We start from the raw sequence: 13849 nt of genomic DNA on the forward strand, positions 1-13849 counted from the left end.
GGTGTTCTATGCACTGCCTTGATTGCACAGGTTGGTGTTTTCCAAGCAATGTTGGAATGTAGATGTTGCAACTGCAGTGTCAAGGTTTGAGGGAGACGCTTGGAATCAGCAGCTCTGTCCAAAGAGTTCCCTCACCATTACACTCAAGCACCGAGGAAGAGAGAGAAGTGCCTAAAAACCTCTTCTTGTACAAGACAAATAACGAAAGCAGATGATCCCACTACGGCCAAGCCGTGAGCAGCACCGTAGGTGCCACCCACCCTCTGAGATCTATTTATCGCCCAGGCAGGGAGCATGGAGAGCTGGGGAACCAGCAGCAGCACCCAATGAGGAGGGAGCCAGCGCGCCCTGCACCCACCTCTTTCCCAGAGGGAAAGCCAACCTGTTTGACATCCTCGCCTTCAAAGCGGGGTGTGGTACTGTGGGAGCTCAAGCAGCTTGTGAGAGGAGACCGGCCTTCTCTGAAGCGTACTTGAAAAAAATCTCTTGGATATACTCAGTCCTCAAAGGGCTGCTTCCCTGCTAAGTTTTGGCTGAGCAGTAACTTCTGATAAAGGCAATCCTGTCAGAGTCCTAACTGCTAACTCAAGACACTGAGTGAGGGAAGTGGTGGCCAAGAATCTGCTTTGCAGAGACTTGGGAATTGTCTACAGAGGGATGACAAACAACCCTAATTTTATAAACTTAAAATGTGATGTCAGACTACTGAACTGAAGCCTGCTCAGCTCCCTGGCAGATGCTTATCTTCACAAGGTAAACATTGTCTTGTCATGATGACAATGACAATGACCATTGATCTAGATATATTTTTACATATAAATATCCATGCATGTCCTACATGGAGAGAGATCTCAGTTAGTGCCGAGCATGAGAACACAAAGCTTTGGGAAATGGACAAAAATCATGCATCCATCCATACATGAACATGCTTTAAAATCACTGATGTGATTTAAGTCTGGTTTTGTCATAGCCTCTCTCTAGCAAACACGTGTGCCAGCGCCCTTCTCTGTTGAAGTGGACTGCCACCATCACACTGGCGCCCAGCACCAGCAAGGAGACTGGCGGGTGTCCTCCCTTTTGCTGGGGTGTAAGCTGCAGGTGCTCTTGTCAGCACCGTTTTGACTAGGGCAGCAAATACTCTGCTAGCATGAACAGCCCATCTGTACGCTCGTGGTGTTGCTGGGTGATCCCATCTGATGTGGGGCACAGGCTGGCCCCAAGTGCATTTCTATTGAGTTACCTAGAACATAGGATACAGTGTGTGCACTGAATTCATGCTTTTATGGTAACTACAAGAAAACTGATGCAAAAACATAAACTGGACTGATAAAACCCGGTGATATTGGATCTTCATGAAGCTTGATGTTCAGGTAGGTCAGCTTCCCTTCCCTTCCTCCCCAAATTTGAACCAGTAGAATGGTTTCTAAAGGCCTGGCTTATCGTATCGCACAGCTTAACTATTTTAAAGCTAGTAATAGGAGTTCTGAAGATCAATTTATGTATCATCACTCTCCTTGTCAGGGCCAATTGCTCAATCTCAGAAGAGTTAAGGACCTTTAGGTTTAACAGGTGACTTTCTCAGCCAGTGAAAAGAAGAATTATACCATGACACCAGCAATCCCGTAAATCCACTGTTTATTTTTTTCCAGAATAACAAAAGCAGGCACACATGTGCTAATCTTCGTATCAGTGACGTGTTTGCCTAAAGGGAACAGGAAAGTTAGCAAGGCTATGTACTAGTCCCAGGCAAGTCCAAGCAGCTCACAAACACTCAGTAGCTTTACTTCAAAACAGTTGTTCCCGCAAGCGAAGTCTTCTGAAAATCTCGCCCGTCTACTGATACTAGTTCACTTGGATATCCAAGATTCTTAAAACTAAGTTTGAAGACAATGCACCCCTGTCTAGTTCCTCTGAAGCCAGCTACTGCTCTGTCTAGCTAAATACAACAATATGAAGAATGCACAGGAAGGGCAAACTGAAGAAGTGGGCCTAGCGTTTGAGTCGGGATGTCTCAAATACTCATCCCACTTCTGTTCTTGGCACATTGCAGGAACTTCTTAATCTCAGCTCCCTCTGTCGAAGACATGCAAGTGATTGTCTGAGATATCAAGCAAACAATGTTATATACTAAAACCAAATATAAGGCCTGACCATACATTGCAGTTTTATCACTTTGAGAAATCATTGACTCATCTTTTTCTATTTAAAGGGAAAACAGAGTTCTGCCTAATATTCACCTGACAAGGTGAATGACTTGCCTAATTTTTTTTTTTAACTTGTTCTTTCAAGAAAAAAGCATATATTTAAGAAATAGCAAACGGGTGGAGAAACGGAGCCGGTGTGTCTGTCTGTTCTCTAAACCATGTACATTTAGCCCATCAGGCCTCTCTTAGATGAGACAAGCTAAAAGGGGAGAACAGTCACAACTGACCGCAGGTGCAGCCCCATCCTTCCTATGGGCAGAGGTTAGACATTGCTCTCTCTGGCATGGGTGACCTGCTGTATGAGTCTATCGGAGATGAAAGAACCAAATTATACACTAGAACTACTGGGGACAGCCACTAATATCCTAAAGTATTCATCTTTTGTCATAAAAAAGGAAGTATTTTAATTAAAATATTGAAACATCTGGTAATATTAGACATTAATTTAAATGTAAGCCAAATACACAAGTGAATCAGTGATACAATTTCTTGGCAATGGAAGAATACAATTACTACACACTGGCTAAAACTTCAATGGTTTTTCACAAGCAGATGGAGGAACATGAATTTTAGTATTTTATCTATCTTTCTCATTCTTAAAGTACTCTAAATTTTTGCTCCATTCAAGTCCTTTTCCTATTCCTAATCACTTCTTTTCTTTCAAATGTGTCTTCTATATCTGTGTAACAGAAAAGAACAAAAAGAAAATAATCTTTTCAGTTTATGAAAAGGTTAAGGTTTGTTTCATAATCTTGTCAAGTGGAAAACACAGAGAATAGTACAGTTTAGACAGTGGCCTAAAATAATTGGTGAGAAAAATACCGAAATGCACAATTAGGAGCATAATTCAGCCCAAGGTACACTGAAAGCTGAGTGCACTAAAAAGAGTTTTCCTTAGCATTCAAAATTTGGCACAGATATTGAAATGAGCATGAATAGGAGCCACAGTAAAAAGCTGCCAAATTTTATGCTGAAGAATCGCCTCCTTTCATTTCCACAGCCCCATGAATTCGTTTGGATAAGTCTAGATAAGTATTTGAAATGGGCATTTGAAAACCATCAAAATATTTTTCAAGCAGTCCTTTTCACTGATAGTTAGGATGAACCAAACTGCCACCGCAGCTCCCTTGTAGAAGCTAAAGTGACACGATATTCTACAGGAAGATCCTGCTTTGCTTTTTTCCCTGTCACTGAAGGCAACTCCTCCTTCTCAAAGGAGGCAGACTAGCGAAAAAAACAGAACTGAGGAGGGTGTGTCACAGTAACAGCTCTTCACTGCCATCCATTTAAACTCAGTTTAATGGTGAAGGTACCTCACCAGGAGTGAACTTGCAGTCTGGGACTGGGAAGGACAGTAATTTTTCATCCCACTGCACAGTCTTGATTGAAACCTGTATGGAAACTAGAACGTTAATTCCCAAATTGAGATCTGAAAGTCACTGACAGCCCGTAAGACAATAGGGAGCAGCTGATCCGTGGGATATGACCACAAAAATACTTCAGTAGGTGATGAATAATGGTTAAGTAACCATGTTTCTTGATCTAATGAATGTGAGAACTAATGAATTAGGGTATTTAGTTACGCAATGCAAGAGCAGTTGAGATAGGAAGGCACAAGATCAAGGTCTCAATGGGTAGCGAGGCAAATAGCAAGGTAGCAATGAATACCTTGAGAACTGAAATATAAGCAAACTGCTACATTTTATCCACAGATAAGTGACAGAAACCAATAAACTGGCGGTTTCTTGCTCACCACAAAAGAACAGCTTGAAATTTCAAGCCTTCTCTTTAACCTTTTCTTCCTAGGTGGCAGCAGCCCGTCTTTCTTCCTTCTGAACACAAACACAGTTAAGTTTGCCCATACTAAGCCTTCTTTCGCTGTGCATATTTTCAGTAGATGCTCTGTTACCAAATCCAGCTGTTCTTCAAAAGCCATGCCTGTCCTTCGCAGACATAGGTGTTTTCTCTGCACTTCGCACTGGTAAGCACCCTGTGAAAGCAGCTCACAGCTTTGTTGCTACTGGCCAACTTCCTTCTAAAATGATTAAAATGCCTGTAAGAAATAGGCCTGAATTGCCGATAGAGCAGGAAGACAAACTCCCTTTGAAGACTGCTTCTCTGGTAGAGCACCAAAGTTTTTGTATTTCTACAGCTACGAAGAAGGAAAATACATAAACATTTTCTTTTTTTTAAATTTATTTTTAGAAAAATCACAATATTGATAGGAGGTTTTAATAAGTATTTTTTAGGCTTGCAAAAGCTGAAGAAGGATTCAAGAGTCTGGTTAGCTAAAAGCTAGTTTGAGCTTCCCCTGCCATTCTATCCCTAGCAAACACTGGCTTATTTCTGTTTTCTCTACATTTGGCATTGATGAGAGACACCTGTTTATTCATGCAGGTAAGCAGTACATTTCATTTCTTTGTATTTACATAGATCAAACGTTCATATAAAAATCATTTTTCCACCCTCAAACACACTTAAAGGTTTTAGCACTTTTATACTAAAAGCAGATGTGGGGCAAAAACAGGTTTACAAATTAATTCTGTAACAAAATACTAGAATATATCTAAAGCTTTGTTGCAAGCTAAGAAACATGTACAAGAAATTCTTAAATGAATTATCCTTGACATACATTCATATTTGAATGCACAGATATATTTACATGTTTAATATCCAAATTCATAATGATTTCTAAGATGTTGCATGAAATGTCATCTTTCTGTAGAACTCTGCCAGGTGGCTGGAGTGCGTTAGTAGGACACATACTGTAAAATTGCATGAAAATTGGAAACAATTAAAATGAAAGCCAACAGAACTGGTCAGACTATTCCTTCCAGACAGAACTAGTTATTATTCCAGACTTAGTTCTTTAACTGTTATGAGTTGCATAGTTTTCCATGTTTCCACAGATCCTTGAAACTTTCCTGTGGCTTTCAAGAGCCACAGCAAAGCTCACAAGTGCTTTCAGTTGAGGATGGAATCATAGGTTCTCATCCCGATGGCAATCCTTCACAAGTCCAAAAGCATTCTTCACACATATGCTATTTATACTGTTCAATGGAAGCTTCTGGAGTGAGGCTGGGTTGTTCTGGTCAGTCTTACTATTATGTACTTTTGAATTGTACTACTGTTTATGTCTGTTAAGTGCATATGATAAGCCTTCCGAATTCAAAGCATCACATTATTTTCTGCTAAGTTTTTGGCTATGGAAGTTTGAAGATGTTAATCCCCACTCCCCAATACATCATCCACAACTGTTCAGACAACTGCCAAACATCAATCTCACCGGATGTACAAAACCCAATTATAGTTCTGATTTGCAAATCAGGCTTTTCCACATCTGACCAGCTCAGTACTTGCTAAGCAAGAAGAGCCAGAAAGGAGGAAGGGTCTGTGTGCACTAGTTTAGGTGTTCTGAATCTGTACCAGACAGATGCAACGAAAAAATGCAAAAACAAAACTGAATTTTTGTCCCTTGGATGCTCAAGAACAAGTATCTCTTCCCTGGTGGCTGATCCAGGCAGCTACGCAGATTGTATCAGCAGCACCCACACCCAGATCCATTACCCACGCACAGTGAGCCATTTGCTTTCATGTGCCCACACCATACACCAAGTTGTTTGGTTGGTACACTCACTGCATACAGGGTATTAAAAAAATGTTTGCACTGCCTGAAAGCAATGGTGTAACAAAACATTAATTGCTTATTGTTTTTGGAGAGGTAAGGAAAAGTTAAACATACTGAATGCACTTGAGACACACCCATTTGTCACAGGAGTACAGGAAAGAATGTAAAGGCACAACATACTTCTACACTCCTGTCATTAAGGCCATATATTGGTGCGCAACAACGCTTCACAGGGCTAACCATACAGGAGTACTCGGGTCTAAGTCACACTTGCAGAGGTGTTTCAAACAAGAACTTCTTTCTCGTGCAACTTCAGACTCTGCTTTTTTATTATGCTTTTTTTGCTTTTTTTTTTTTTTTTCAGGCAGAATGCAGGCTCTCTATCCAGTTTCAATGGTCTGTTCTTCATCACTTTTTCTTTAATTTAGTTCTCCAGAAGTGTGCGTTGAACTGAAAAGCGAAAAATAACTCAAGATTAGTACACCACGTTAGTATACATTTTAAGTTATGTATTACTACGTACCAGTATATGTGGGCAACAGACTTTTTCAGTAGGCACTTGAAACTGTGGGATAAATTCAGGTATGCAGAGGCTTGATTCTATGTAGCCAGCACCCTGCACACCAACGGATATTACATCCCGGATTTCCACTCAAATAACCACATCCTACTAGATCCATGAAGCTATCTACACTTGCAGTATAACCCAACATGCAGTTTCAGACTTGCAGTTTTGTGAATGCAAAAATGAAAAGGAGTACAGTCTGCGTAGCTGATGGAAAAAGTGGGTTACTGAAAGAAAGTGCTAGCCTAGGTTATCTACATTTTCAGGAAGTCAAAGATAAGGCTACATAAAATTTTAAAAACACAAACCTGTTCTGCCATGCCATCTGACCTGGCTTAATGCAAGACTGCTTCTAACTAGAAGCCATGTAGGTACATCAACACTATATTTCAAAAGCAGAGCTAATGTCTGCTGACGCCCAGAACTTAGATCAGGACTAGCACCATGCTGACCATGGTTGTCCCGTTTCTTGCCTCAAAACATGCTCATGATTGCCTGCAAAATATAACAGAGGTATGAAATGTGGGTTTTAACATGACACCAATGTGCAGGCAGGAGTAATCATTTATGATAACATCTCAGGTTTGACTTTGTCGGTTAAAATAAAGTATGCATCATCTGATGCATTTCACATCTGAGTTCTGGTGAATCTTGGCCAAAATTTTAGCATATCCTGACTCCAATGCATATGTTAACTGCCTTTGGTAGAGGTCTTTGAACAATACTGCTTGCTTCACTAATGCATAGCTGAATTGAGGATACCTGCCTGTCTCCAGTCCTGACTTCAACAGCCAGTCACAAGAAAATGTTTTCTCCTTGAGAGTTTTATATATTTAACAGCTTAAAGGAAAAATGTTTTGAAAGAGCCAGATGGAAGTTTTTAGTAAACAGATGAAATACCTGAAAGAAATAAGGTATAAAATTTTTTTTGTTAAATTATATAAAAAAAAAAGAACTAGTTCTGCAGGTTTTAGATTAAGTTCACAGAAGAGTACATGCAAATTTATACTGCTGACACTCAACAAACTTCACCATGAGGGTGTACTGCCTCTTCCTTTGTTGACCAGTCACAAGGGCTAGAAGGCCAAGTTTCCACCTATACTGTTTCCTCCAGATCTATCTATGGCTTTCCTGGAAATGATCACCGGTTCCATCAGCCGAGTACCTAGACAACCATACCTGGAAGGGTGAGGTTGTTAGGGTTTTGTTGCTTTAAGAGATCCTTCCGCAGCTGTCACCACTGCAGAAAGATTTGTTATTTGATAATTCTTTCATACAAGAATCTCTGTTCAAAACAGAGATGTTTTAGTTACAACAACATGCTAGTAAGTTCAGTCTTCCTTGCCTCCAGTGTAGTTTCATCTCTGCCCAAACACTGTTAACATTTTTTGATGTGCACTCTTGCAGAGTTCTATATGGGTTTACAATCCAAAAAAGTATCAGATTCCAATCAGACACAACATACACTAATAAAACACCTGTCAGCTAATTGCAGTTATGTATCACACTAAAGGAGCAGGCTTGTGTTTCATAATTGTCTTTAATAATACTTTTGCAGAGAAAATTTACTTTCTCCAAGCTCCTGTATTTCAAGGACTCCTCAAGGCAATAAACCAATCTTTTCAACGAATAAAAAAAAAATAGAGAAGAGTGGCCGTATTATCAGAACGGAAATCTTGATTCAGTCCTAAGTTAGTTGTCATGGTAGTTACAAACATTTTTTCTTGAAACAAAACAAAACTGTGCGAGTAATTTTCTCCACTATATTAGATGTCAATAAAGTGCATTTAACAGAATCCCCACCAAAAAGTTGATCTTCCATCTAGATTCTTCTCTTACCAGGTGGCTCAGATTGCGCTCCTCGATGGCTGTCCATATTCACATTCTCTTCATCTGCTAGGAAACAAAGACGTTTAGCATTCAAATTCTTTTATCTTCAAAGTTGTTGATTAATAGAGATGATCTGAGAGAGGAAACAGCACTAAAGAAACTGGGCTACTGATAGTAGTTGAGTTTCCCTTGTGTTGCCTGCATGTTAATTTTAACATGCATGGTAGATGTCACTCAGTTTCCAAACTTCCGAAATTACAAAACAGCAGTGCCTGGCTGGATTGCTGCTTTATCATCCCCCTTCACCAATGAGCTAGAAGGACTAGAAAGGACAAAAACAAAGCTCTGCCCCACATATCACCCACAGTACTCCCCAAGTTCTCTGATCCATGTTATATCTTATTTAGGTGGAAAGGAAGTAGAGAGCAATCAATAGATGACTGCAGAAGAAAGAATCAATTTGGGGATGAACATCCAGGTAGTTGTCAGAAACCTCATATGTAGGCAAGCATCTTGTGAAGACACAAAGGCGAGATTTACAAAATTAGAAATGACAAGGTATTTTCCAGCATGAAAATCGTCTCTAATCCCCAACTTCCACTCAATTTTCCTTAAAGAAATGCAAAGCCTTAAATCTGTCTGCTTCTGAAAGTCTCAATTTTGGGCGAGACATTCTTCAAACATCCTGTCTAGATGACTAGTAAGAGAGATTACTTGCTGTGAACACAAATTCACTGTGCTATTAAAACTACCTTATACATAAGAACAATTTCCAGCCCCCATATAAATACAAAAATGCATCTCTCTAGACAGTAAAAAACAAAACTAATTTAGAATTCTTACCACTTTGTTTGAAACAGAGTTTCTTCTTCTGGTAAGCAATGAAACTAGATACTGCTCCAATTACAGTAGCAACCACAGCACTTACAATTCCAGCTATTGCTCCTTGAGAAGCTGAAAAAAGAGGTTTGTACACATTTTTCAGAATTGAAAGTGATGTCAAACTTGTATTGTCTCAAAGTAAACCCTGTGAACACTTCCAAAAAACAATACACATTATTACATGAAACTGTAGTAGAACTCTTTCCTTGTGAATAACGAAAAGTGAATCTTCTAATTTTATAACAATTAATTTCTTAGCAGTGCCTATTGTTAAACAACCTAATCTTGCCTATTGTAAGTTCCATTATTTAAAAAAAGCTACCCTTTCATAGCCAAATCTAGGTTGTATGCATGCGATCACTGCACCAGCTTCTCTAAGACCTTAACGCTTTTGAATCATTTGCATCATAGACATTTTAAAGAATTATGAAAGCAGACCTTAAAAGTAAGGATTCTAGATTCCACAAAAGTTTTTAAGCTGAAACCCACTACCAGCAGTGACCATTCTAGCAGAATATTAGCAATACAGAAAAAAACAGAAAACAAGCTTCAGACATGCAGACACCATCATACACATAAATTTATGCATTTACCTTCAGCTTCTTCACCACTATTTGGACTCGGGCCCTTTCGTTCTGTAAAAATGAACAAAACGTTTAGATTTTACATGTCTAAAGAACAGTCATATCATAATTGACAACCTTTTTGTCAATTAATCATGCAAAATTACAAGCCATCTATATATCCATACAGTGCTATGCTCTCTGGCACTCAAATTTTCTATTTTCAAAGCACAGGTCGTGGCAATGCCAACTTCAGCCTTGGGTGCTCAGCACTTCTACAAAATGAGCGCCAGCACGCCTGTGAAATCTGGTTTAATCAACTTGGCCACCACTACAGAATTCTCAGAGGAGAGGAACAGCATACAATTTCAGGGTAGCATTCAACTGTACTTCCATGGAACCAACTATCTTTTCCTAAAATCCCAGCCTCATTTACGAAGTATTTTTGCAATTCTCTTAGCAAACAAGACTGAAGTTCTGTAAATACTATCCTTATTTGGCACTATGCAACTTGCACCACTGAAGCAGGAACCTGTGCAGATGAAAACACCACACAAGTCTCAACAGATGCTTCTTGCCCCTGCCAATTTTCAAGTTACTGCCCCAAAGGAACCTTGGAAAGTGAAAGCTTCCCAAAAAGTTATCATCAGTAACCTCTGTCTGGGACAACTCTCTGAAGAAGTCAGTAACCAGCCAGCAGCATGTCTCCATATCAAGATACTTAACCTAACTCTGACCTGGAAATAGTAAAGTTGCAGTAATGCACACAGGGATGATTAACCCCATCCTAATGATGAGCATTACTGCAGCTTGGTCCCAATGACCACCTCTGTACTGGGCTGCGCCGTAAAAATTAGACATGGCAGATTATTCAAAACAAGTTTGGTTTTTATGCTGCTCAGAGTAGATATAACGTACATCACTTGGAAGTCTAAGGATCAATTCATCCTGTGGGACAGATGAAATCTTTGAGAACACAAGGTGGACCCTTTTCTGGCCCACCCTTGGGCTTCCTAACCACAAGAACTAAAATAAAGTGAGAGTATGTCACGGAAGATCTGAAAATAACACCTGGATGCCTCTAAGAACTATATTCATGGTGGATTTTGAAATAAGTACCACATTCACATCTCAGTTTTAAAACCCATCTTTCTTAGCAGAACAGTGAAAATCATTGAAGGTTCCTTTTGAACTGGAAGGTATGCTCTTAAGTTTCAGATACCAGAACCAAATGTGTTACAAGTTAGACCATGTTAACCAGCTTGTGAGCAAGCTTTTATCAAAAGTTCAGGTAGCCACAGGATCAATAGGAAGCACAACCTTACCATTGCTGCCACTTACCATCCCCTCCTCCTTTTGGTAAATTGCCATCATATAGATCTGAATCGTCAAGGTTGCCTATAAAAAATAAAAATAATATTATCTTACATGTTTTAGGTTCAGTGAAAAGACACCTCAAGGCACATAATGACATGGAAGTTTTCTCTAGATTGTTCAGCTGAGTTTGTGGTGGTTTTAGGCTCAGAGTCATAGTCACAACATTTTCAGTTTCAAAAGCCCTCAAAACTGAGAGAAGTCAGTGTCCAAGAGCAGGTAGTACTGCACAAGTCATAGGCTAAGCAAGCAGGAAGCCCCATAAGCTACTTAAGTGGAACAGCCCAAGTCTCACTATCCTGTTAAAGCAGAAAAAGGACATGGACAGGATAGAGCCATTTCTTTTCAAGGCTGCAGCTGTGAATGTTTCTTCAGAGCTGGGTTTCTAAATCACAACCAATCGTTTGAACCTGTACAACACAGTAGGCAGGGGGAAGAATTCAACATGCCACAGTTCAGTCGCTGCAGTATTTGCCTGACAATGGGAAGATCCAAATGTAATTCCCTCCTCTGATTTATTGGCAGGACATTGAACCAGTCCCTCTCCATTTCCACTGGACTCTACCTCATGGGGCCTGAGTTCTCCTTTCCTCTGCTGCCAAATGAATCTTTAGTTTATGCAAAGCAAATCTGTTTCAAGCAGGAAAACTAAAAGCATTGCATCAGAGGATGTTTTAGTGGGTGGCAAAAGCACTGTACTGAGGCATGCAAGATCTGAATTCAAATATCTGCTGCAAATCAGGTAGGAGAAGGAACAAGAACCAGGGCTTGCATTTCAGGTAAGGACTCTTTACCACCATATTCCTGGATAATGGCATCATCACAGCTGCACCCATCTGAATCTGTTTTGTTCTGAGTTAGGCAAAGACAGAAGACCTCTAAAGCACAACAGGCAGGGAAGGACATGTATTTTAAGCCTACTTTTCAAACACAAAAGAATTGTATTTCTTAACTTGGGCCTTTAAAAGAAAAACTAAAAAAAAAAAACCCTTTAACTTTGAGCTTTACCTTTAATTTAGATGCTTTAAGAATACAGTTCACAGGTAGTTCCTACTGACTTTTTAGCACAGCTAGCAGGGATTCAGTTTGTAAAGATAAAAGGACTCAATCCCACTACACAGGTGCTCCACTACAGGCAGCCAAGAACAGCATTGCCCTAAGCACATACACTCTGTCCCATCCTTTCTCCTCCCCACACTATCCCACTTTTAAGTGGAAGTGACTCAATAGGTTTGTTATGGAATTTCAAGAATGCTGCAAAGCTTATTTGCAAGACAGTTTTTCCTCAATCCTCAGTGTTCATCCACTGCAACATCTGACACACGTAGCAGCCAATTAGCAAGGTGTAATTATTATAAGTTTAACTAGGAGCCTTACCACTGTCTTTAGGAGGTGCAGGTGGACCTTGCTTGGGGTTATCTACACACAAAAGAGAGATTTAGGAAAAAGAAGAAAAATGTTAAGAGATGAAAAGCAGACTACAATACAGTAACTTTGAAAGGGGCTGGGGAAGATTAACCAATACTTTTCTACTGTTCAGAAATTCGTGTTCGGCCAGGCTTACCAGTGTCTCTGGGATTTGCAGGCGGACCTGGCTTGGGGTCATCTGTAAACAAATAAGAATAAAGTGACCAAAGTTACTAGTGTGAAGAGACTAAAAGCAGAGCATATAGTGACCTTGAAAGACTATCTTTCCCATGTCATTCTCCTTTCCTTTCATTAGCTAATGCTGTATTTGTTTGGTTATTTTAGGTTAAACACTGTACCTTAAGGCAGTTAACAATGTTTCTGCTACATTAGCCTGTATGCCAGACCCTTGCTATAACTGAACGTATATAGAAGAACTCACTAAGTGTTATGGAGCATGTTAGTTTGCACATCTGATTTCAAACATTGAACAACTTTAAATTTTTCTACCAGGTACAGATTACTTGGCTGTTCCCTCTCTTAAAACTACCTGTTTTTAACCAATAATAAAGGTTGACACCTCACTTAAATAAAAAAAAAGAAAAAGACAAGATACAACATGGTCCCCACAATGACACTTCATTTAGCTTGCCACAAAACAGGAGAGTAAGAGATCTTAGTAATTATGTCTGTACTGTTTGGTCACAGTCTTTGTTGCCCACATCAAATTAACACACCAGCAGCGGTTTTCTAAAACTATGTTTTCACCAAGAGCTGAACTAATCCAGCGGCCCATTTCTTCTGTATGCTACTTCTCCTTGATGTTGCATGGTCTTACCTCCTCCCAGCTCTAGCACAAGTCAGATCAGGTCTCCTTAGGCTCTCTGTATACTCAAAGTAAAGAGGCAGGCACCTCCAGAGCACAGTTCTAAGACCCCAACTTAGGCTTGTCATCCTATAAAGGATCCTCTCTCCACTTACCTGAACCATCTGATTCATTCAGCCTACTGTTTCTCAGTTAGCCAACTCTGATTTCAAAAATGTCAGCAGTTGGAAACAGAGTGGTTTAAGAGAGACAAAACTTCAAAGGGCTAAATCAAACACAGCAGCAAGCAGTGCTACTGTCCTACAACAGCATGTCCTGTGTTAGGAAAGATGTCTATAATTCAACAGGTCTAGTGACGGTACTCGAAAAGCTACTGTGCGTTATCTGCCTAACTGGATGCACCTTTTACTGGCCGAGTGAAAACAATACTGGAATTTCTACTGCTGCCCACACTGCAGGCTGAAGTGCATTAGAAAGAGTACCTTCCCTCATATTATTTCAAGCAGATTAATGTCTCCTTGTGCTACTAAAATTACTTCCTGGAAAGGAAGAGATTACTTCAGATTTAAA

General features: G+C 39.9%; 1 protein-coding gene across 1 annotated transcript in view; it reads right to left on the reverse strand.

Moving 5' to 3' along the window:
- Window positions 1–1618: 1618 nt before the first annotated feature.
- The window catches only part of LOC137677908 (CD99 antigen-like), a 34034-nt gene continuing 21803 nt past the window's right edge, over window positions 1619–13849 (reverse strand). Inside the window, exons 5-11 of the mRNA XM_068425593.1 lie at window positions 12611–12652; window positions 12424–12465; window positions 11014–11070; window positions 9703–9744; window positions 9071–9181; window positions 8237–8290; window positions 1619–6282 (exon numbers count right to left, since the gene is read on the reverse strand). Coding sequence (XP_068281694.1) covers window positions 6257–6282; window positions 8237–8290; window positions 9071–9181; window positions 9703–9744; window positions 11014–11070; window positions 12424–12465; window positions 12611–12652 — 374 coding nt within the window. The 3' untranslated portion in view covers window positions 1619–6256. The remainder of the gene's footprint in view (window positions 6283–8236; window positions 8291–9070; window positions 9182–9702; window positions 9745–11013; window positions 11071–12423; window positions 12466–12610; window positions 12653–13849) is intronic.

The sequence above is a fragment of the Nyctibius grandis genome, chromosome 2 (assembly GCF_013368605.1).
Source record: "Nyctibius grandis isolate bNycGra1 chromosome 2, bNycGra1.pri, whole genome shotgun sequence".
Classification (NCBI taxonomy): domain Eukaryota; kingdom Metazoa; phylum Chordata; class Aves; order Nyctibiiformes; family Nyctibiidae; genus Nyctibius; species Nyctibius grandis.